Below are 25,754 nucleotides of genomic sequence, written 5' to 3' on the forward strand. Positions count from 1 at the left end.
TTTTGAAATATTCTGTTATTCAACTATAATATCACCTCCACAAATCTTTACATAATGTACGTTAACAGTACGTTTGTTTTTGACACCACCTCGAAGAGAAATGTGATGCAAAGTACAAACTCACGCACGGGCAAGTATTCACAGCACGTTCCGAAACTCCATTCACACCCTGATAGCTTTCTCTCCAAATGGTTCCAAACTTTGATCCACTATTTCTTGACACATTACGACGATAAATAGGTCATGAATGTAGCTCAAGGTAATGCTGCTCAATTTTCGGTGCATTACTTCACTAGCATTGAGCGCATGGCTTTTATCCCAAAATTTCATGAAACGAAATCAAATTTGCCAAAACCTGTTAAGTAACTAATTTTCTTTCCTCTCGCTCGCAAACAAAAAACATACATCTCACCGTGGGTTATCGTTTTGATTCATTTTATTTCACTTGGCATTTTGAAATACATCTCAAAACACACATCATGCGTGGTATTCCTTTGGAGTTCGACATTCGTCAACAAAATTAATCACACGTATCTTCAAACAGATGTACCATCTGAAGCATGTCTGCTGTTTGCTTTACATAATGCTTCACTCCTTGCACTGTTTGCCGGGGAACTGCTTTTGCCTGCCGAAAGATATAAACCGCTTCCCCCCCGACCCACGTAGGTTGAGGTTTTTTTACATCTTTCGCACCAGAAAAATAGAACCCCCCCGGCACAAGATCCCTAATCCATATTTCATCACAATTATTTGATTCAATCATCGCTGGACAGATATTAAGGCTATCGATGTAGCTTCACAGTTAGCTTACCACTAGAATGTACGCCGCCTAATGCGTACCCGCATCTTGAAACGATTGAGAAAATGTCTGTTATCATTTCAAATGTTTTTTTTTTCACTGCCTCTTCTACTTCTTATTACAGCCTACTTCTTTTTTGTTGCACAAAGCGCCCTCCGAACCGTCCTCCGAGAAACACACGTAACGAACGTATCCTACTAACTGCTATCCAATAACTAAAATTAAACTTTTAAAAACAAAAAAAAAATTTGCTCCAAATTATTTGGAATACCGTTCAATTTTGGGGTGAAATAAACGCATCCAAAGTGCATCTGTGGCACTCAACCACACGAGGGATGCAAGTTGTGTGTGTTCTATTTCATCCAAAATCGTTATTAAAATTTGTTTTGTGCATAATTGCGCCCATATTTTTTGCCACCTTTGCTTTGCTTGACGTTATAATGGAAAGGTAATTTTCTTTTTGTGTTGCGAATTTTTTGTTTGCCTTTACTCTGCCCACGTCAGCACACACCTTCGGGTAGTTTTCCCCGTTTCCTTTCCCTTTTCCTTGCCGTACTACTACACTTTCTCACCGTTGTCTCTCTCGTTGTCTTCCATGCCATCTTTCGCATAGAAAACAAACCCCACCCGTCCCCCTCTTCCCGGCTATGCTGTGCGCAATACACACATAAATATATTGAGAAATAATTTAACGTACCCTCCTCACGGACGCGCCCTTAAAATATCCAATAAAAATAATAATAAAATTAATCCATTATCGACTGAGCTAGTTAAAAAGAAAAACGCTTTACGTACCGCGCACCGTCTCTGTTTTCCTATCGTATTCTTTTGCTTTTCCTACGGTCTCTCCCTCGTCACAGCACACAATATTTGCCATACTATTTTGCTGCTTTTGTTTTTTTTTTTTAAATGTTAACCGATGAAAAACCGAAACTAATACGAAACGAAATGAAGTGTGCTCCCGCGCTATGAATGACGATGGGGATTTTTGTGTTTTTTGTATAAATATATTAAAAACCACACAATTACTGTCCAGAAACCGTGTGCGCTGATTCAATGTCTTTGCTCACAACTCGTGCATAATGCTATCGCAACGAACGGGACGGAAAAAGCTTTCGAACCAAACTGGTCACAAACTCTCGATCAAACAACATACACCCCTTGGGTGTGCAGATCGCAGTTCGCCTGGTACGAAGTTTTTCGCCTTTTTTCGATACGTTGAAAGAATTTCAACCACCCGGACCCGGTACCACGGTATGGTTTGCTGCGAATGTCTAGCAACCGGACGTGCCTTACTGTTTTTCACTGCTCATTTATATAACCCTGCTGCAAACCGGCACATCCCACACGAGAGCACACGAGAGTGGTAGCCGCTTTGTGCAAATAATGCTACAAAACAACATTGTCAAACGCGGTGGGATGCTCGGAGAATCATCCGCAGGTCGATCTATCTAGTTTGAAGAATTTTGTTTTTTTGTTTTGCTTTGTTTGTATGAGCTTTTTTTTTTTGTTATCTGTGCTCGAAGAAAAAAAAACTATAATGAACCGGTTAGCGTTAGTTGCGAATAATGCGTCCTGTGTCCGGTCTTGTGTCTGCGTCTGTTTTTGGGGTTGTCCTGTTTGCTCGGTCCACGTCTCGGTTCGGTCGGTTTAGGTTGAGTTAATTAATTAAAATCACATTCAGCTTTCGATCGCACGGTTCCACACCGTTTGAAGAAGATCCCCCACCCCCCCGCGGCCGGACTTAGTGCGCATTGTACACCCGGTAAGCGGTACGGTACGATCGGAGGTAGTTGGGCAGACGCTGAACGTAGGCAAACACTTGCTGTGTGGGTGCCACCACCGGTAATGCTGGCGGGGCCACCGTCTTCGGTGGGGCCGTCGTTGGGCCGGCCGTAGTGCTGGTCGGTGCTACCGTGGACGGCAGATGATGTTCCTCATTCTGCTTGAGACTGTCGTAGATCTGCTGGAAGCTGGGCATCTTTTCCTTGCCGAGCGTCATCTCCTTGATGTCGTCGTCCTTCGGTACGGACGGTGTCGACTGTACCTTGTCCTCCTCGACCGGTGTACCGTCCGGCCGGAGACGCACCACCATCGGGCCGGTCAGGTAGTTGCTCGTCTGCTCGTACGGTGCGAGATTGTTAAAGTGTGTCGAAGCGGCCGGCTCATACTGATAGCTGTAGTCCACATTGGTGGACGCTTCCTGGGGCAGATGGTTTTGCGGTTCGGAGTAGTGCATCTCCTGCCCGGTCGGTCCATTTGCATAGTCGTAGTCCATACCATACTTGCTGATGCTACCACCGCTCTTGCGCACGTCATCCGACGGTGCCGGATCGTCGAAGAGTGGATTGTGCTCGAACTGCTCGCTCATGATGTAGGCTGGTGCGGCCGTCGTTTGCGTCTTCTTTTTGCCATTCTTCGTGTGACCATCCATCATGGCGTCCCAGACTGGAAAGGACAAAGGTGAGAGGGGGGGGGAAAGCGAAACGAAACAGAGCAAAATGGATTAGATTAGATTTCTGCAAAACTCGCACGACATTCTAACGTGTAAAGGCAAAGCGCTTTGCCCGTCTGTGTATCGCCTTGACCGCAAGATTCTGTTTTTTCCCCCAACACCAACAACACTATTCTGAACTTAAGAAACAGACCGTGGACTTTACAGTGAACTTGCGAGTTTCTGTCCGATTCTTTTTTCTCTTTTTTCGATCATAAATCAGCATCTTCTCGATCGTCGATCACGTGATACACCTACACCGAAGATCACGATCGCATCCCAGGCGCGCTTGCGTCACCTTTATGGATATTGTTTGCTTCCTGCTTCCTCCTGGGCAAAGCATCCGCACGGTTCGCCGTACGGTTATCGAGGCATCCGTTTCGAGGTCTCCGAAGGTTACCCCGTCTGTCAATCAAACGGCACGGCATCCTCTAGTGCGAGTTGAACTTCGCCGTACGTACACACTTCCGTCCACACTGGGATGGCTTCACAATCAAGTGGCACTTGTTACGATCTTCATACATTGTCGTAGCGCGCTGGCAGAAATCCAATGCCCACGATCAAGGCTAGATCGTAGGCCATGATCAAAAGCGTTCAGATACAACAGCATCGGACGGTTCAGGCGCAGTCACGACGTCGTAAATAATATCAGTTATTTGTTCTAATGGACAAATTAAGCGTTCAGTGCAGTAGATTCATTTAACTGATAGTAAACAAGATAATGTTCCTTCTATACACTTTCTAGACATACCGGTACGTGCTTACATTGAACCTGAACAACTAAGTGTCTTAGTATCACAATAAAAGTCACAACAGTTAATTTACATTTCCGTCTACAGCTTACGGAAGTCACAAACCACAAAACAAAATGCCCGGGTTTCATGACAAAAACCGTTTTTGTTTAAGTTTACGAACACGTTCCAAGATCCTGGGTGGTGCGATAACATTCTTCTTTCTTCGGCGACACTTAAAAGCTTAACTATTCCGAAACAAACACTTACTTATATCGGTAGCGCCACGCTGGTACGGGTCCATCGAGTCGAGATGTGACTCGTTCATATCCTGCAGCTTGTTGATGCCGTACATCAGCAGATTCCGTTTGCACATGTTCGTTGGCATGTCTTGCGAGTTTTTGCAGTAGCTCGACACCTGCTTGGCGAACATCGTGTACAGATGTGACATCTATCGGGGGGTCGGGTGTTGGGTGATCCATGCAAATGAACAAAAAAAGGGAGAGAAAAACAATGAAAATAAAGAAAATTTAACCACCCGAAAAGTGAAAGTACCGTAATCACGGCACGGGTGGAATGTGATGATTCGTAGCCCTTGCAAGTTTAGCAAATAGCTTCTGACTTGCAGCACAACAATCGGTGCACACATCAACATAGTAACGAAAACAGCTACAAGCAACAAAAACAACAACAAAAATGGCAAGATTGTACGCGGTGCGTGACGAAAGGTACGATGTTTGGAATGGCATACTTCACGCCACGAATTGGGTTTTGTTAAACACGGCGGCACACTAATGAATCGCAGGAAGGCACGCTACGCGGGTCAGAAGCACGTTTCGAAAGCACCACAGAAAGAAAGTATGAATGCAGGTGCTTGAACTCGTAAATGTATTAAAGTGTGGTTTGCTTCAAAATATAATACTTATTAACGTATTGAATGAACATTTATGCTCCATTGATGTAATATAATTGAGAGCAATTTTACGCTCGACCTCCATCCGGTGTGCACTCAGTCCGTCCCCCCACCCTTTTGACCGTCAAACAAACGGGGGAAGAATATTCCCAGCTCGGCGAAGGCAAACGTTCGGCCTTAGTCCGCGTCGGCACGCTACAAACTTCCCTGTGATTGATTGCAATCGCGTTGCAATAGCTACGACGATCCGTACACTAGTACAAACGCAACCATACGTCTGCGTCACACGATTCCTATGAAGCGTCTCAGATGAATATGCTCGCACGGTGCAAACAGAAAAAAACCTGACGTCAAAGGATAACTCAAGTGACGTATCAAACAAACCCAATCTGGGTGTTCCGGGATCGAAGTTAGAAAACGAAGTGTGCTCTAGTTCCCTTCGCTGACCCGACACAAAATCAAAAATGTTGGCCTTGACTTGCCTTGACACTGGCACACATCCAACCGAATAGCACCACAAACAGAAACCCGGAGGGAGAATCCGGTTTCGTTCACTCCCTGACCTAGGGCCCGACGTTGGCCAACGTCCAGCGGGCGAACCCGTCGGACGAGTTTTCACCCCACGCCTAAGCAACCGTCCAACGACCGCTTTTGGGGTGATCACACACACACGCACATACTCGTCAGCGTGAAGACGATCCGTAGACATCTGAATTCCGACCTTTATCGATGAACGATTTTGTCACCTCTCAGCAATAAAAATGACACAAAGTGCAAGGTTCCGTGGGTGTGTGGTGTGACAAACAAAGTGATGTAAATTCATATTCTAGGCCAATTTCGAAGTCCTTCCTACCTAGAACCGGTATGCTAATTAAGTTTCAGAAGCACCTTTTTGATAATGAACTACAACGAGATCATCTAGCATATCATTGTGAAGGTATGGATAAATTGATTTCTGAGGTCACATACCCCTAGCTAAGGGTTGTGTTAAATGTCAAGGAACGAGTGCACTTTCACCGACAGAAGCACTATTTTTTTTTAAAGAAAAATTCATTCAAAACTACCGTTTCCTTCTAATTTTCCCCTTTAAGTTTAATTGCGCAGCACTTACCTTTTCGCCGCGACTGAGAAACTCCCACATCGGAATGGCCGAACCGGAACAAACCGTCACCAGGCTCGATACCACCATTACGGCCGCACTAATGCTTAACTTCCTTCCGTGTGCCATTTTTTTTTTTGCTGCTTGCTATTTTCCAAAACGTCACCCTTTTTCTTCACCAAAATTTCTGCAATTCGATCCGAAACCCCTACTGATGCCTCACACTCGGTACTGTGGGAGGTTCGTTGCTTACGTGCGCATTGAAGTTTTTTTTTGTTATGTTTCCACACGGAACTAGTCACTCCACTAGTCACAGGTTTGCTTCCGGTCTATGCTGTACGTTTTGCCCCGGGTTAAGGTTTCGGTGGACGTGTTTCCTCTATTTCCCGATACACCGCAACCACTATTTCTCACGTGTCGATCGTCGTGTACTAATTTTACTTCTCGCCTCTCAACCACTTTCGCCCGTTTGATTGTTTCGTACTGGGTTTCTGTGTTTTTTTTAATATATTTTATTCACCAATGCTTTCCTTCCGGCTGACACACGAACTGTTTGTTCTCACTGTACACTCACTTTACAATACTCGACAATCGGTTTACTGTTTCATCGCTTTGCGAATCGCACTTTTTTCCTCAAAACTGTTTCACTTTCTTGCTTTAGCTTCACCAGGTAATAGTTTTATGATTTAATTTTTTTTCACCAATGTTACTTTTTGTTTTATTGTTTTCCTTTAGTTATTTCGATCGGTCTCGTTTGTCTGAAGACACTGGATATTGCTGTTGAGATACACGACACGGTCTACACCGCTGAGGTTTTAGAAACGAATTAAACGCGCTCCCTCGGTCGGCCTTCACTTTATATACCGAGCGTTGCTTCGTACATCATGACGTCATATACCGACAGACCGACGCCAGCCGAATCGCAATGCTTTCGTGCGTATCTCTCAGATTTACCCTTTTACACTACCACCGTACCAGGCCGTTTTGTGGTCGTGCTATCCTTTTCCTGCCATTGCACGAAACAATCCACCATCGTCTCACTCTGTCGCGGATCTCGCTGTTGTGCTCTTTGGTAAACAACTGCGATCCACAAGCTCGCGCTCACTGATCATGATCGTCTTCTTTTCTATCATCCGCGGGCCTTCCCTTGCCGCATAGTTATATCGTTCCCCATCCTTCTCGAATTCTTCCCCCGACCCCCTCACTCCGTTGCCGTTGTAAGCGTTTTTCCCGCTTGTTTATCATTTATTTCTCTTCCGTTTGTTTATCATCTGTCTTCTAAGGTTTTTGGTGATCGTGTTTTTCATCTTCCCCACAAACGTTTCATTTATATTTTTATCTGTATTTTGTTGCTTTTTTGTTGTTGTTGCTGTTGTTTTGTTTAATTTGTTTGTCTCTCTGTTTTTTTCTTCTTGTACCATTTGCCATCGAAAAACTACGTGCGTTATTTTTATTCGTAGCATTGTTCGCAAAGCTTTGTTTGTACGGGCTTTATCTTGAATTTCTTCTCGCCAAATTCTTTCGTGCTGCCGTGTGCTTTTTGCTACGTTCTCTGTTTTTTTTTACGCCGTCGTAGTGGAACCAAAATTATTCAAAGCCTTTTTTTCTGTGGATTCGCTCCATACGGACCTTCTGCTCGCGATATTTGCCTGTTGACGTTTTCTTGCTAATTTTACGAAACTATTCCAACCGTAACATCGGAATCCGGTGTGTGAGGATGCTGCAAGGAAAGTGGAACACCATCGGGGTGGGACCGTATTGCAGACGTTATTTTTAAAATGGTAAACATTTTTTTATCACTTCCGTAGCGAAAAATCATCCCGATTGGTATTATTATTTACAACCAGCTTCAAGTTGTGCATTCCGGTGGATAAAAGCATCGAAATAATTTGATTACGAGTAAATACCTGTTTTTTAAATCAGCAACATACCCCAAAGAATGCTTTACACTCAATTTACTTTACACCCATTTTTTGTGGTTTACCTGATTTGCAAAAGAAGCAACAACGCGTGGGTTTTGTTTACATTCTCTAAAAACGGATGACTTGTTTTGCTCGAATCGGGAATATGTTTATTTGGTTTCGAGTTTTCGGTGTTTTTTTTCTACCTCTTCTCCTCGAGCCAACCCCACCCCCTCACTCGCTCAAATGAAGAAAATTATTCACAAAGGAATGCAAATGACTGCTAGCTGTGCTGGTACTTACCTTTTGTCAACTGAAATGACTCAATTATGAAACGATGATATCAAAACGTTTCAAAACCCATCGAAAAAAAAAGTTTCTCCATTAAATACCGTAGCCTCGTGTCGCTTAGCGATCCCCCACACACAGTGATCGTGTGCGATCTTTATTTCATCTCGAGTACACTCGTGTACGCGCCACTTTGCACGTATTCCGGCACGCATTCCTGTCGTACTAGCTGTTCAAAAAGCGTTCCATTTGCACACAGCTGTCCCACTCAACTGAACTGGGACCACCCTCAGGATGGACGGTACCAAAACTATTGCTCATTGCTCACATTGTAAAATCATTTTATGAGCGGTGTTTGTTTTGTGGATTTAAGTGTGTGGTTCATTTGATTTCAAACACACGTGAAAGAAGGTAGCGGATGTAATAAAAGACAGACACTTGTCAGCTTAAAGTGATGTTGCAGGGGTTAAAGGTCAGCATTAAAAAAAGAGCCCGCAGAGCTCTCAACGCTGCAACAAGGGAAGAACCCATCCCTGTCAGCAGCTATTGGTGGGAATAAAGAATTTTATTTGCTTTTTCATAACGATAAGCCCACTTACCGTTGAGAGTAACGATTACAAAGCTTTATGGCTTCATACGCAAACGATCTTCTTCATCATTGCATTCAGTCTGGAAGCTACCGAACCGGAGCTACAATGTTTAATTGCCGAGAAAAAAAACAGGTGACAACACGCATGTTATGTATGTAGATTTACAGGTTTCTGCTTAACTTGACCATCGTTTGCCCCTAGAGCGTGGTAAAAACAACCGGGTACACCGCGCTTCATCAGCACGGCAGCCAAACTTTATTACTTTGATTGGTTGCCAGATTTGCACACCGGCATGATCTGCCGGTCAAGATTTATTGTGGCCGTTTTGGGACCGTTCTGTGGCTGCTTCTTCGGCTAGGAATGTTAATTGGACTACCCACGCACACATTGCTCGCTTGAAAGGTTTGAAGAAGCGTGGTGAAACGAAACGCAAAATAATTTAAAAACAAGAGCTTGTAAGATTATTTTTTGTTGTCCAAGCATAAAGAACAAGCCAACCGTTGTAGCTTGCCAAATTGGTATGGAATTAATTTGCAAAAAGTGATCGTAGAAATCATTTCACATCGATTATGGATATCGTGGTGCGACAATTTTTTTTTGTAGGAATAATCAAAACGTTAGTTTATTTATTATTAAATTTATATTGTAATAAACATCTAATAATTAAAAAAGCATTCTCTAAATTTAAAATTTACAGATTTTTTTTATATTTTGCAACGACTAACTAGTTTATTTTCATTCATCATTCCAATCACGTACCTCTCACGCAATTATTTCATGGCACGATAAAAGAAATTTCAACACCTCAACAACCGAAAAAGCTAAAACCTTGTACCAGACATTTCTTGTTTTCGTTATTGCTTCGGCATCGATTGAACTAAAATAGCAAACGAGCTCGTACAAACTAGCACCCCACCGAAAAAACGAAACCCATCCACCATCGCGTAACAGCTAAATGAAAACTAAACGATATTCGGTCTGCAGCACTACCTCGAAACATGGTTTGATATGAGGCTGACGGCTGACATAGAAGGTTTGCACCAAATCTACCCGTTGCACACGGTCCATTAACACGTAATGCATGCATCCATACGAACCGTCCAGATTAATAAAAATGCAACAACAAAAAAACACCGGCTCGTCGAAACATACCCAGCCAATGCATTAATTAACACAATGAGCTATCCCTCACACACACGCACACGCTTTAATGCTCACGTTTAAATGCACCAATTTTTTTGTCTCACTGCACAAACTACACCAGGTGATAGGATTTCTTTTTTTTTGGTATGTGTAAAAATAAACATGGAGGCTATTTTGTACATTTTTCACAGGTTCATTTCAATACGTTGAATCGGTGTCATATACATACATTCGATACGTTTATTTACACTATCGGGGACTAAGGCATTGATATGAAGTTTACAGCAAAAAAAAAAGATACAAAAGGTTTGCTAAAAATAATGTTCTTATCATGGTACACTGAGCACGCTAAACAGGTGTCCGTGCTGTATTGTTTTGCGAGGTTGTTTTTTTGGTGTAGATTGTTTTGTACTTTGGTTTGCTTTACTTATCTTCTCTCGTTTAGTGCCACACGATACCAAAAATACGCTTTTGCTTTATTAGATCATCATACGCTTTTGAAGCTAGAAAAAAAACACGTCAATGGGAATGACCGTTCTTCAGGATCTGAGAAAAAACAAATCTGTTCTAGACACGCCTATGGCAATTGGGAATCTACGATTAGTGTGTTTCACTCTATTAGCGACATTCCGTAACTCATCAACTCACGCCAATGTAACAAACCGATGACTTTTTTGTTCTATCTTTAACTAACCACACAATCATCGATTAACGCAAGGGTTATAATTTGTAACAAACTTCAATTTATTGAACTGGTCTAATTTATTCTACTGGGTTAACATACTCTTTGTACAGTGATAGTTACTGAATCATATTAGCTGACAAGGGTTTTCAGTAGTGATCTTCTATCTAGTAGTAAATTTTAATTTTACTTCAATTTTACCGAAGTGGCAGTAATGCGACTCCGAGACATTCCGGAGTATACTCCAGAGGAACTCCGACATTATTGACGACAAGGTGTGACTTAACACTAACCGAACTTGAATCCGTAGTTAAAATCTTGCATTACTCCGGATTTACCGTTGGATGCAGCACCAGAGTTAACTCCGGAGTATTCCGGTATCAACCCCGGAATAATTACTCCGGATTACTCTGTAGTTACTCCGGATTAAACCGGAGTAACTTCCGGATTAATACGGAGTAATTATTTCGGAGTATACTCTGGTTTTTATACATCGGAGTCAGAGTGGGTTCATGAATCCACTCCAGAGTTCCCACCACTAGTTTTCAGTTGATATCACAAAGATATTAAGATATCCGAGACATTTGGCTATATAACCCTTTGGAACGTTGGGTATCTGTTAGTGTTAGTGATGGAACCGGAATTGGGTGCAGCAGAATCAGAATTGACTCCAATCCGTGGGTGCAGTGTGTTCGAGCTGACTCGATATAAGCAGGTTCTGTAGTTCCTATCCAAGCTCGTTGCTCCCATGGGTCGGAGTCACTTATACTAGCTTGCACCTACCAGGAATTGTAGCACCTACTGAACCTACTTCGACTCATGTCCGACCCGAACTCGCTGCACTCCACGGGTCGGAGTCTCCACCTACCCGAATCGTTGCACCTACTGAACCTACTTGTATCTACAGGATGACCCGAACCGGATCGGGTCGCTTATGGATGGCTGCGACCCTGTAGGTTCGGATCGACTCGCCCATCACTAGTATCTGTTGGATGAATACTACAATTATATTACACCTGATCACAAGGTTAATATTGGAGTTATAGAAGTGATTAAAAATCGATTGACGGACATAGAATTGACTTTCAAATACAAACTCAAACCTTTGGTCTGCACTCAAAAAACTATCTGAAAACTTAAAGTTCACACAAACTGTATAATATACACACTATCATTGTACTCGATCCCGTACTTTGGAAGAAGTAATTAAACTTTAACATACATCTTCAGGACTACAATATTAAGCTTGCGATAATCGCTTCTACAAATGTGATTCATACTATTTTGCCTTCTACCAATTCGATAATGGCTGAGAACTTGGTCAATATCAACTTCGAACCCCTTCTATTTCTTATCCATAATGTCACTGTTGTGGTTGTTTTTCCCTGTGATTCAAAGCGCACTATTAAACATCGTGGTAAAAACCAAGCATTAAGCGACCACATCCATTGTACCGTCGTTGTAAACAAACGACCGACGTCTTCATCCGGCCATATACGGCAAGCGTTCGCATCACAACTATTTCAGTTTCCGATGATTCATCCGCACTTGTGTTTCGCGACAAATGATCCTTTTTTGGTGCCTAACTGCAAACTCTCCCCCTAACCCCTAACAAGACGTTGTGCTGTGACGCAAAAACAAACAATCTTCAGGCGCATACGAATCCGTCACGGAAATATTTGGGATCAGCAGCGAGCAACAACTGTTGCTTTTACCAAACCACAAACCATGCCGATCGTGCGTAACAAACAAATTATACGATCATCGATGACGTTCGTTAAGTGGATGTTCACCGCATGGGGTAGTGTGTCAATCAGTCGAAGTGATACATCGTTCAACGGGTTTGAATACACTTCCCCATACATGCGGGAAGCACCATCCACGTGGGTTGCATCCCGGCACCATAAAAGGTCACCGAAGGCGGCAACGGTTCGTCTCAGCAGCAACTCGTTGGCTCACGCGCGTTTCAACTCGCGCCTCAGCTAATGTGTCAAAAACGATACATCAATTGCTTATTGAATGGCACTCAATTGGGCGAAGAACTTCTTCGCGAATGTGAGGCTTTGTGCCAATCGACGTACCCCTTTTTTTGGGCGCTTGCAGCCACGCACTTCGAACCGTTGTCTAACGAATGCTCTAGAATAAATAAAAACAATCTTCGACACGCTAATTTGGCTAATACTGGCCGCATCGTCCAGATTGGTGCGAAATAATGAAACAAATTAAATAAACATGAAACTCACGGACAAGAAAACTACGATGATGGAATTCAAAGAGAAGCGGAACGTTTGCTCCCGGAACTAGAACTCTAGATCCGCCATGACGGGCGGACGATTTCAGCTTTAGCGTGCATAAAAACATTTTTTTTCTCTTCTTGGTCGATTGTTCAACAACACGCTGGAATGGTTTTTGCTATCACCGTCCAATCTGGTGGTTGGGCACAGGTGACCCTAACTGCTTCAGGTGAGCCGAAGGTCGACTGTGTTTACCATTTTTTCGTATCTGATCCGCCCGATGTATGTGTGTGCGCATCCGTAGGGCTACGCCACACATCATTCAAACTCACCCCCAAAAAATTAGCCTTTTAGCTTCGCAACATTCAAGAGGATTAGCTTTTCGTTTTGCTATTTAATTTGAACATCGCGCTTGCTTTTAGTGTTCGAGCACCTCTTAACAATCTCTTTTTCCGGGCGGTGTGCTATAGGGGAAGACGGAAGAACAGCAGAAGCATCTTCAGTTGAACACTCGACCGATACATTTTCGGAATGGTCATTATAGTAATTCGCCTCTCCTTCAACGCTGTTTTTCAAAGCTTCTGCTCAAACGTGACCGGTCATTAAGTGAAACAGAACAAATGGTATGGTGAACAGTGTGAACGTTTTTTTTTTTACTCTCTTTTACTCCTTTGTCCACTCTAGACCGGGAGTAACATTTACCTTTCGGGAATCGGAGTGCTGTGATGTGATCAAGTGACCAGCCGTCTGGAAGACGCAGTAGTGTTTTCACATTTCATCGTACGCGTACACGGTTACGGGGGGGGGTTTGATTTTAATTTATATCCCCCTGCCCCGGACCAGGAGGAGATTGAATGCGCCCCAAAACAAAAACAAAAATCATTTCCAGTGTTCTGGAACACTATATGCTTTTTGTCTACCGATCGCGCCATTTGCTGGATGCACTGGTTGGCTTTGGTGATGATGTCATTTCTTCTGGCCGATGAAATATAATTCCGATTCCAGAAAGAACGTACGAACTGAACTAATTTATATTATGTAATATGATAGTAACACGGATCTAGCACTGAGCTACTGAACAGAAGGTTCGTCATGTCTGTAACACACAAGTCTTTTGTTGTTGCTGAAAAAACGGGATTATTCACAACTTTGTTTTTCATAGTTTATCAATCATCAAAAGCTCTAAAAAGCATATTTCAATTGGATATGTTCTAGTGGAGGTGAAATCCTTTTAAAATTTAAAATAAGTGCACTTAACTTATTACTTAACCCTTATGTTCTCTTAGTCTGATATGATATAAACAGTAAACGTTTTTTTCACCTAAAGTGAAACTAGTTTATGCTCAACTTGACTTGACCCTCGAGCTGGAGCTTACGGGGGAACAGTCCGAATACGAATAAATGCTGGATTATGTCGGAGAACGGATGTATTGCTTAGTTGTGACTTAATCCAAAGAATGCAAAATTACATTGGTTGGGAGATATTTCCTTCTCTCAACCTTGAAAAGGAACCTTATCCCGGTTGTAACAGGGACAATTTAGCTAGATAATTTCAACAATTTCTTTTTACCAATTATTTTTCTATAAATGATATTTAAAAAAGTAAAAACTATCATTTTAATTTCTTTACCCACCATGAGTTTGTTTTAATAGCTTGTTTTTTTCAAGAACCGTCCTCAAAACTATGTCTCTAGTTCCCAAAACATGTTCACACATTGGCTGACATTTGACGAACCTGAAAACAACAAAACAGACAGCACACTGCATCGAAGGTGATATCTAACTATCTGCTCGAATAGTGCTAGAAGCTTTACACGATCAGAATAGGATTCGGTGGGGAAATTGTGAAATAAAAACCAAAACACTCGTACACACACACACACATACAAAGCAGCACATCATTATCATTTCTTATCTTTTGTGACGCGTCGCCGAAACGATAGCGGTACTGAGGACGGCGCCAACCTGGAGCCGCTGAAGTGGCGCGCGCGCGCACACACAACTCGGCGACGGATGTGCTTCGATCCGGTTTGGTTTTGTTTTTTTTTTCCACCACTCAGATCTCCGTTTCCCGATAGATCGATTTCGATGTGCGCTTGTGGTTGTGCTTTTATCATCTGCTGTTAGATCCAAAAAAGCTATGTTTTGTTTTTCGCGCTCGGGTTGGATGTTATAAAAATTATGCAAATCAGCAAAAACTGACGCCAGCCAGTCGGCAAGCCACCAAATGTCTACACTGTCGCCAGTATCATCGTGCAGATCATCATCAGCAAACCGACACACCGTGCGATCGTCATCAACCGTCGCGAATGCGTTTTGCTAATAATACGACCCACAATTCTATGCTCCCGGCAGCTGCAAAAAACAACATTCAGGCAGGCAAAGCATGAAACATACAAGAACAAAAACGAGCATCACTTCATTGGGAAAAAAACATAAAAAAGATGCCTGTGTATTTATATGATAGGAACGCGGATCTAGCAGTCGCTACTGACCGTCGGTACAAGGTTCGTCGCGTGCGTAGCGCGCAAGTCTTTTGTAGCTGCTCGCATGATTAGAGCCGAGTGAAAACATCTACAGCCAATCCGTCCTTTTTCTGGGACATTCTAATACCGTCTTAAACGATTCCACACTTCCACAAATATCCACCAGCATTCGCACATTAATCGGTCGATCATCGATTGATGGGAACAGATGGAAAGGGAATTGCCTGTTATGGGCAATTCCGCACAGACGGAGATCCTGCACTCCCGGTCTGGAAGACTGTGACTGGGAGAAATCACACACACACACACACAAACAAAAACAAAGTAAAATTTGATGCCGATTGCTGTCGACGGTTCGTGGCGCCGGTTTAGTCGTAAAAAGGAATATGTTTATTTGTGCTTTTGGAGCGCGTCCCGTACAACATGCGGTATGGTAAATAGCGTAACAGCAACACTAAAATAAGCAACTGTGGAGAAAAAAAACGCGCGCACACACACACTTGCACAAAAGCGAATCAAATAACCTTCTAAAGGCCACTCGATCAATCGTTCGTACAAATCAATATAAAAGACGGGAAGAATAAACAGTGGAAGATAAAACAAAAAACTTTAACAGTTTGAGGGTAAAGAAAATGTGCTTGTTTACGTTTTTTTTATGGGGGAAGTTGATAGTTTTTGGAGATTTTTTTTTCGGAGAAAAAGCAACAACAAAAAACCGATCAAGTGGGTTCAGCTCATCCCGAACGTTCTTTCATTTGCAAAAAATTGATTTCAAACTGATAAACCGCACCACAATAATCGGTCGAGCAACACGTCAACTTAAAAGGTAAGGTGATAAGTTGTAAGGTGGATAGGTAGAAAAAAAGGCGATAGAGTGACAGTGAGGTTGAGCCAACGAATCCCGAAAGGCACGCTTCATAATGATGGCAAAAAAAAACTCGCCACCATGCTGTTAACAGTTGAGTTTTTGGGAAAAATATTTACCCTTGACCATGGACTGTCCGTCCGTCCGTCCGTGAACGCTCCACACACACACGCTGGTTCAAATGCCGTTGTCTCGTGAACGTGATGATACATATTTTACTGGTGTTCGCCTTTCGTTCACCAATGTTCGAGGCAACACTCTGGTAAAGATTACTTTTACGGAGGTGTTCCAAATTCTGCGCGTAAAAGTTGATTTGAGTCACTGAACGGTATTTCACTCGGAAGTTGTTTACACCCGTGTGTGAATGTGATCATAAACAAGCTGGCCCCAATTCTGACTGCCTTGAACTTGGCTGGTTGAAATGCTGGCGGAAACAATTCCTCCACGACGGAGCTGTTGAACGTTTATGTCAGGCGACCATTAATCAAACTGTTCCAAACAGGGTGTCACGGAAACTACCCTAATAAGAATGAATTTTGTCCATAATGGGCACACTTTTAAGCTTGTTTTTAATGGTTCTTTATACATAAGTAGCTGCACAAACAAATGTCATAAAGCTTAGCTTTAAAGTCACTCAAACACTTAATATGCCTTTTGATATTTTTTCCAAGAAGAATGGCGTCAAAACATTATCCTCTGCGATGCCTACACATCTCTTGCTTAACATAGTCATAACAGGAAGCATCCAAGGGGAATGTTTCCATCTTCATCGCATAAAAAAGCGGTTACACGAACAAAAGACCGACCCAGCAACAAGAGTTTTGGGGCTCTAAATCAATCACTCTCTGTCGCAAGACGTCAGCGAATCTAAAACGCGATGATTCGATCGAAAATGGTTTCGTTGCGGTCGTTTTGCGTCAAACTTCAACTTCATCCCGACAACCGCTGCACCGGTTTGCCGAATTAATGCCGCTGTGTTGCGCTTCATCGCTTCCTCGTATAAGCTGCCTTATTAGGCAAGAATCGATGAAACAACCCAGCACGGTTCGGTATTATGTAGTACGCGTCACCAGACACGTTACACGACGTTCGAAACGATCTGCACGTGTATCCCTAATTGAGCGCTCACGTAAGATCTAACGAAATGCTTAGTGTTGTACACTCGGTACAGTCATGCTGCAGTATCATCATTAATCTTCATTAACTTTTCCACACATGAAGCAGAGGGTGAAACCCTCGTTTTTTTTCACCCGGGCTGACACTCCCTGGAATTGAAAAGCTATATTTCTGAAAGATAGAAAAAAAACCCCAACTTCACTATTACCCCCCCCCCCCCCACCCCCTTCACCCTCAAGACTTTTGTTCCGGAAGTCCCCGACAAGGGATGCGGCATATAGCGACGAACCCCGTTTTCAATGACAACGAGTTCCACCCAGGGCAGACGATGCCGGTCGATGTGGAAAACGAAGATGCTTCTTCCAGTACGGCCTGCAAACGCAAAACGCACTTGAACCAATCATCGATAATCCGTAGCCTTTCCTCCACACGATTTCCTAACCGTTCGGTACGATCGTGAGGATCATCATTCGGAAGCTTCACCCGTTCGTTGGGGTTCTCCCCGCGATGGACCAAGTTTACCTTCGCGCACACAGACGTTTGGCATCCGGTGTAAAGGTTGCCCCTTTTGCCACACGTTGTACGGGTTTTGTTCAGCTCACCGCCGCAACTCTTCTACAAACGACGTGCGGGCTGACGTTGGCACATGAAGGCACATGATAAATGTGTCGATCGCAGACACAGAAAACCATGCACCAACCACGATGCACCGTGCCACGAACAGTTCACGGACGACCGGATTCTGTGCGAGATGACCGGGACACCCGGGGTTGTACGACTTACCCTGGCCGTGTTCGCTTGGAACGTCTGCAAAACCACAATCAGTGTGGCTGACACAGCGACTAATCGATTGGAAAAAAAGTTTTACTCCCCTAGCTTGAAGGTTAAGAAGATGAAACTGATGATAAATTAGATTTACGATAACCGTATATCGATTAAGTTATGGTAAAAACTCGGCGTGAAATCAACAACACTTCATTCAATATGAACCACAAAGTGTTCAAGTGAAAAGTTTCATTGTTGTAAAAGTAAAGTTGAAATGATGAAAATCTCTTGCAAAGTTTAATCCAGTTTCGATTGTATAAAACTGATCATATTTCCCAAAAAAAAAATTATAAGACAATAAACCTAAGAAGTGACACAGTTTCAAATGCTCAATTAATGGTTTAATGGGAAAACCATCTTCAGCTGATAAACCACTGAATTGCCGGTATCGTAAACTGTGTATCATGGAACAATCAGAACACGATTCGGTGGCCCATTTGCAACTTGTCGTACAGCTCGGTCAATAACAATGGAATGGTACCAGATGAAACACACTTCCAACGCAGCAAAGCATTTTGCAAGCCGCAGCCAAGACAAGCTGCATCGCACGATTAACAACGTTTCAAAGCAAAACAACAACAACAACAAAAACCCCTCAACAATAATCTCAAGTAAAACAAACACCTTTCGAGTGCCCAAGGTACAATGTTACACAAAATCGACCATAAAATGTTTTTTTTTTTCATTCAAGCGCTCTTTTGTTGTTCTTTTTTTTTGGCGCACTTTCATATACGGCCATCGAGCGCCCATAGTTTATCGAGTGCAGCTGGCAGCGTTAGATTTCGCACTCCGGACTCTTGGGGCTCATCAACGGTGGTCCACCACCCTAAGATCACTGGGCATTCGTTTTATTAGTGTTGGTTGGTGTTGATGCTCGCCAGAGTTTATGCTTCCAAGCGCCCACGAGGGCATACAGCACGGGCGCCTGCTGGCCGGGAATTTGGGCCAACGGATTGCCAACGGATTCGCCGTAACGCCGCTCGATCGCTAATTGAATCGAATGAAACTATGTACACATCGGGTTGGTATTGGATGAAGCTGGCTGCCGCGCTGCATTGCTGCAACAGCTTCTAAGCAAACAGAAACGGTGGCCAGTGTGTAGCGCCCACATCAAGACGGCCGTGTGCCGTGTTGGGAATAGCCGTGTCGCTTCACGGCTACATCATACGACCGTGTTTTTCCCACTCGGTTGCCGCGATGTTTCCCGCGGTACGATTGCAAACAGGGCGCAGACTCGATAACTGGCCACTAGTGGGAGGGAGGGGGGCCTGGGCAGATAGATGATGCTTCATTTGCACACAATGCCCCTCGTGGTGTATTCCCGTGCTCTTCCCCGGCTTAGTGTAACACGAGCTTCAATGGTAACACGCACCCAGTTGCTACTGGACTGATCGAGGGACTGTGCTGATAGCGTTGCCAGAGATACCAAGAAGTGATGATTTTTATCGAGCTTTAAATGAGGAAAATTACCTTCAGAAGCTGAAGGTTAAGAACCTCTTACCTCTTAGATAACACACGATTGATTATTGTTTAAATATTTTTTTTCCGTTGCAAAAAAATGTTTAATCTTTTTTAAATTATTAGTCACTTAAAACAATTTTCGGAGCTTCATAAAAAAAAGTGGAAAAAGCGCAAGGTTCAACCCGTAACATCACTCCACTACCACTACACTCCACTGGCAATAGCGACGCAACTAATTAGAAAAACGTTACTACCCGATTGATGCTACATGGCATGTAAATTTCAGCCCCCTTTTCCATTATCTAACGCATCGCTAACCCGCGCTCGTGGGTCACGTGATTAATAGTAAGCTAGTCATTAATAGCAAATTCGTCACCTTCATCTAGTGTGGCAAAAAGATGCATTCCTCAACCAAATTTGTATTCGCATAAGCAAAGAAACTACCCCCGAAACAGAAGGAAAAAAAACAATTTTACATAACATCCCGATCATGGTGTTGATTTGGCTATGCATTATCGCCACAACAACATGCAGGTTGTTGTTTACATCCGACATTTTTGCGCAGTTTTTTTTTGTTTTGTTTGTCAGCTGACATTCACAAAGTACCGAAATTATAATAAGCGAATAAAAGACGCAATTTCCTTTTTGTTGGGATGCCGAAATGGAAAAGGTTATCAAATGTTTCGTTTCCCTTCTGCTTTGGCCATTTGTTTCGTAAACAAAACCGCAAACCATCAAAACATAGCGCACGAAATGCCAACGGTGGGGAAGGGTGGAGGGAGAGGTGTGAGGACCATGCTTCCACCAAAAAATCCCAACCTCATTTATCCAGTTTTTCACGATCACGGTAAACAAAGGCGACGCCAACCGACCGGCCGCCGTTGAAGTCTTTCGTTTTGAAAGCGACGAACCTTCGCAGCGGGCAACCAATCTCACAAATGGCATCGGAAGGGAAACCGAAATGCGATCACACATCTATAATTCTAATGCCTTGGCGCACTTGCTTCCCTCACGCATACCGTAGGAAGAGCTTTGGAGGTATGTTTTTTCCTCTCGATTTCGGCACATTTCTGCCACTATTGCCCAAAAGCACTTCTTCACCCGATGATGAACCGGTTTCGCTTCAGAATCGAAACCAAAATAGCTTTGATAAGCCTCACCCTCAATATCTACCACACGGCGTGGAAAAAAAACAAAATACGCACACGTGAACATACGCAACATACGCCCGGTGCGCTAATACGATTTGAAAACAAAGTTCAATTTTCGAAAACCGCCCGAAACCGGACCGAGCCGGCCATACGATAACGATACCCGTTGCTTGCCAAAGGAAAAAGGATGATCGCGCCTGGTCCGCAACCGACGGCGATGATGACGACGAGCGACGACGCCTAGCTAAAATTTTTGCGACTTCCTGTCTCGTTACCACCAACCACCCTCCCCGAGAGGGGTTGTAGAGCGTATTATATTAATAACGTTAATTTTGGGGAATGTTATAAATTTCTTGGCGCCAACGAGACGCAACCGAGACGACGGCATACCGGACGCTTCGCCTGGCGTCCTTGTACCGGTTATGTTTATTTGGTTTTTGTCAACCCTCAGCGTACCGGTGCGTTCTTTCGTTTTGCTTGCTTTCTTTCACACCTTAATACTTCCCTCCTGTTGCGGGAAAATATCGCACGGGCTTGAGCGAAAAACATTCTTCACACTCTTCTGCGTTGTGCTGTGCGGGAACCACGAGGGAGGACGAGCACACCGTCACCGTTTACAAATTCAAGCATATTTTTTTAAACTGTTCTGTTTTGCTATTTGAACCTCTTTTCCGATCGAAACCGGGGAATTTTGGGGTTTTCTTACGTCGTCATTGAACCTGAACGGGTGAGGGCTGATTTTGTTTTGGCTTTGTATTTTTTTTTGTTTACACCTCCGCCTGATCGTTAGCGTGGCAGCTGCTTTCTTCAGACTGCTATGCTCCCGTTCACCGTGTGCAATCCAGGGCGCTATTGGAATGCGCCAAACAGTTCGCGGTTCCCTTCTGGATGCTTCGACACACCCGGGGCCACGGATCCGGATGTGGTGGCACATTTGGGCGGGGCGGGGGGAAATCATAAATTAAATCGACCATCGGGCGTCGAGAAGCTTCCAGCCAACGGCCAACCAAGGTCGTACCGGATCCCGGGGTGAGTGCTCTGGATAGTGAAGAGTTCGTTTTTTTTTGTTTTGTTCGCATGTTTATTTATTTATTTCATGTTGTCTCACCTCGTTCGCTGATGGTGCTTACGGATCGTCGTCTTTTCTGCATTTGTTTACACGCAAATAAATACAACACACGTTTGTAAACAAAACAGCATTAGGTGTTTTATTGTAGCGTCATTTTTAATATTGTTGCAATTCGTTCAGGGTGTTGTTTTTTTTTTCTTTTCAATGAGAAACCCGTCCAAGAACGGTTTTGTAACTGATAGCCTTCTTCCGGCAGTGCCGTTTGATAGTCATCTTTTTTTTCCCAACGAATATAAGATTCCAATTTTGCATCCTCCAAATCCAACGCAATCCCACGCCCCGTCTTTAATTTACTACAATCATTACGTGCAAAAAAGTGCAATATTTTCATCAGTCTTTGCAAACTTGTCGCTTCCTGAAATCATGCCCCGTTTGCTAGCTATCAAATGTCCACTTCGTTTCACCAATCAACAGACGATTGTCACCCGAGGAAACGATTAATTCCATCCACATCTGATCATTGTCGAGGTGTTAAGAACAAAAATAAATAAAAAACTAAATAAATTCATCTTCTGCTTCCGTTTTGTCTTCACACGTAACTCTGACTGATCGAGTATCGAGAAACTTTTAATTATTTCAGCACCTTCACAAAGGTTATTTCTTCAAAAGAATTTCATTATTCGGCTGAAATGGCTTTTTTCTCTCTCTAAAGTTCATTTCGTACATCCGGTTCATTCGCCCGGATGTTCGTATCGTTTTTATGTTTGGCAATTCGTTCTCGAGCAGACGGAAAATTGCATCGTCTATGTAGCACAGTCAGAATTACACCGTAAAGAAGAACAGACTGACCCACTCGTTCTCGGGTTAAAAAAATTTCAACGATCGCTTGTATAAAAGATATTAAGATTATTGAAGAACCCAAAAAAAAACGCGCGAACAATCGGCCTGCAACGAGATGATCAGTTAGTGTGCGTACAGAAAGACTTGTGCGGTCCACAAGCGACGAACCTAACTTTTAATACTTTTATTCCTTTTTCTTTGTCCGTTTCGTTTTGATTTTTTTTTTGAGCGGGAAAATCAGTTCACGGATACAGAAATCCCTACAACACCATAAAAGGAGCCACTAAGGCATTGAGAAAGAAAATAACAAACAGGAAGATTTCCCTGATCGCGGTTTGTGCTCTCCGTCTGGAAGAGGCAAACGTTAAGGCAAAGGTAAAATGGTTGTGCTAAAAATAGATCGTCTACGACGCCATTTCCTGTGGCGTTGTGTCCCCTGCTTTCGGTGCTTGTTTACGTTTGCCAGCTTCCATTTCTTCGGTACATTCCATCGGGAACGGTTATGCTCCATCCCATGCACCGAAAAACAAACCTGTTTCCAACCCACGGGTGATAAATAAACGCACCGAGGGGCAGAATTTCATTACCCGTGCATAAAGCTTTTTGCGCATTTTTTTTTTTTGAAACTGCACTTCCCCCGAAACTTGTTCCCTGTTTGTGTAATCGTGCGGTACATCCGTTGCGTGTTGCCGTTTTGCTGTTGCCATTCCATTTTTGGTGGAATGTCGTTTGGAAAGGTAGAATGCAAGCAGGATCTGGCTGGCTAAAAATAGACTCCCAAATTAATGGGCCCAGCCAAACTTTGCCAGTGTTCCCAAGCATCCAAGTGTTCCAGCACATTCTTTGCTCGAGGGCAAACCATTTTTGTTGTTGTTATTTTCGGCGATTTTGTCTCTTCCTTCGCTTGATCTTTTGGTGTGGTGTGCAATTTTCGCAAAAGCAAAACACAACCATAATCTGGTACTTCGCATCTTCACTTTGGAGTGTTTTAAGCATCTGAAATGCGTCGTATTGAAATTGTTTTCTAATGAAAGGTTTTCATTGTTTGTTTGAAAAAATGGTGTTATCTGATACATAATCAATATCCATCATTGTTGAGCAAATACGACATCGTGCGGATTATAACAGATGTGCTTGTCAGTGCAGTGGCGCAGTAACTGGGCAATGTTAGGATTTTCTCAACCTTTTTCCAAACGGCAATGACTGCATCATCACACCTCCACATAGCAGAAGATTTCCATCCACTCCACTTTCCTGCAACCACCGCGTTTTTTTTCGATCAAGCTTCAAAGATTGCCTAGGCGATGTCTAATAATGTCTTCCTGGTTCTCGGCTTACAGGCGTTTGCCCGGAGCAACAATCGGCAAACATCTAGCACTGGTGGGTTGGTAATTAATGTTTGAATTATTCCTCATCATCTCCAGCTGGCCCGTATCTTGGATCGAAGCGTTCCAAGCACCAAGCCAGCAAAATGCCGTTCGGAGCAAGATTCTACCACCCGGAAGCGGTAACTCATAAATGGCAATGTTACAGCCGATGTTCCCTTGCAATGCACTGCTGGCTATCTGCTGGTAGATCTGCAAACACAATCGACACAATTGATTTCTCGCTAAGCTTCCATGCTTAGGTACATTGCGTAGCTCACTGCGTCATGTACGAAGCGAGATAAGCAAGTGAAAATGCTGACATCGACACGATATCGGGTAATTTGCCCGTTCGTTTCTTACAACCGAACTATTCGAGATCAAACCACCCCACCAAGGTCCGCGCGGGTCGAGCAAAACTGTGCTCGAAATCGACCGATTACGTTAGAAGATACTTAATGTGCAGTGCTATTGTTACGTTTCACAGTCCACCATAGGGTTGTCTTCTTGAAGGTTAACTTGAAACCCTTCCGAAACACAGAACAGCTTACAGAAAAGAAACAAAAAATGCCATGGACATCCTGTGTTCTTGATAGTTTGCCGGATAGTAGAGAACCGCAATCAGTGAAGGAATTGGGAGATTACACCATTAATGAACATAATTGGTCAACCTTCGACCGGGAAGGGCCGCAATGAGTTTAGGGAGGAAATTACCAATCAATCTGATGACGATGGTCACCTTCCGATGATTAGACGTTGGACAAGCAGAAGGACAATGCAACACAGGAAGTTCCTAATGGTATTGCTACTTAACGAAAACATCTTCATTTTTCCCTACATTGTTGCTACACGCTGAACAATCTTAAGGGCATTAATTCATACTCTGATACTCTCTCATAATAATTTCTTAAAGTTCGTTGACTCAAAATCACTCTCATTGTTCTACCAACTCATATACATTTCCTTCATGTCTTGCCACGTAAAACGTCCAGAATGGTCCCTGATATCAATAAAAGCTCAATTCACGCGTGGGATGAAAATTCGTCGATGTTTGAATGTAAACATCCCGAACCACTCCAAGACCTGCGAACAATTCACGCATTTTGGAGCACCGTGAAACGAAACGAACTTTTATTGATACTCAAATCCGTGTGTGTGTGTGTATGTTCCACAATAGTTTCAGCTTATTGCTTACACTCATCCCCAAAAACCGTTTCCCGTAAACCTCAAAATACCTTGGAAGTTCCTTGCTTCCCACTGCGAGTTATAAGATCCGGTCCAACATAAACCACACTTCCATCAGCTAGAGGGATGGTTCGATGCATTATATCGGGCCATGCTGCAATAAACTTAATCCCGAACAATCGATCGGGAACACCCGGTAGCAAAAGATCGCACCTTCGAGCGTATCGCCCACTGGTCAGAAAATGGTAGCTTCACAACTTCAAAAAAAAGGACCGCCACGAAATCTGTTCCAATCTTACTTTGATCGTGCGATCGGCTCTACCGACTATGGTTAAAAGCTTTTTTTTGTTGTTGTGCTGCTTGAAGTAACTTTATTCCAATTTTATGATCCTCTTCGCCACCAAAACGTTTTATTCCTGGTTTAAGATGATATCATATCAACATACGGTGAAAAGCAATCAGAAGCAATACCGTGCGGACACATCAACCGTTAACCAGGTCGTGTCTGAGCAAAGCTC

General features: G+C 43.3%; 1 protein-coding gene across 1 annotated transcript; it reads right to left on the bottom strand.

Moving 5' to 3' along the window:
- Window positions 1-418: 418 nt before the first annotated feature.
- On the bottom strand, window positions 419-6,881 carry LOC125767149 (rhythmically expressed gene 5 protein). Its single transcript, XM_049433450.1, has 3 exons — window positions 6,049-6,881; window positions 4,295-4,475; window positions 419-3,247 (listed from the first exon to the last, which is right to left on the bottom strand). The coding sequence occupies exons 1-3, from the start codon at window positions 6,163-6,165 to the stop codon at window positions 2,544-2,546; spliced, it is 1,002 nt and encodes a 333-aa protein (XP_049289407.1). The 5' UTR covers window positions 6,166-6,881; the 3' UTR covers window positions 419-2,543.
- Between the last annotated feature and the right edge of the window lie 18,873 nt (window positions 6,882-25,754).

Source organism: Anopheles funestus, chromosome 3RL, assembly GCF_943734845.2.
Source record: "Anopheles funestus chromosome 3RL, idAnoFuneDA-416_04, whole genome shotgun sequence".
In the NCBI taxonomy this organism is placed as follows: Eukaryota; Metazoa; Arthropoda; class Insecta; order Diptera; family Culicidae; genus Anopheles; species Anopheles funestus.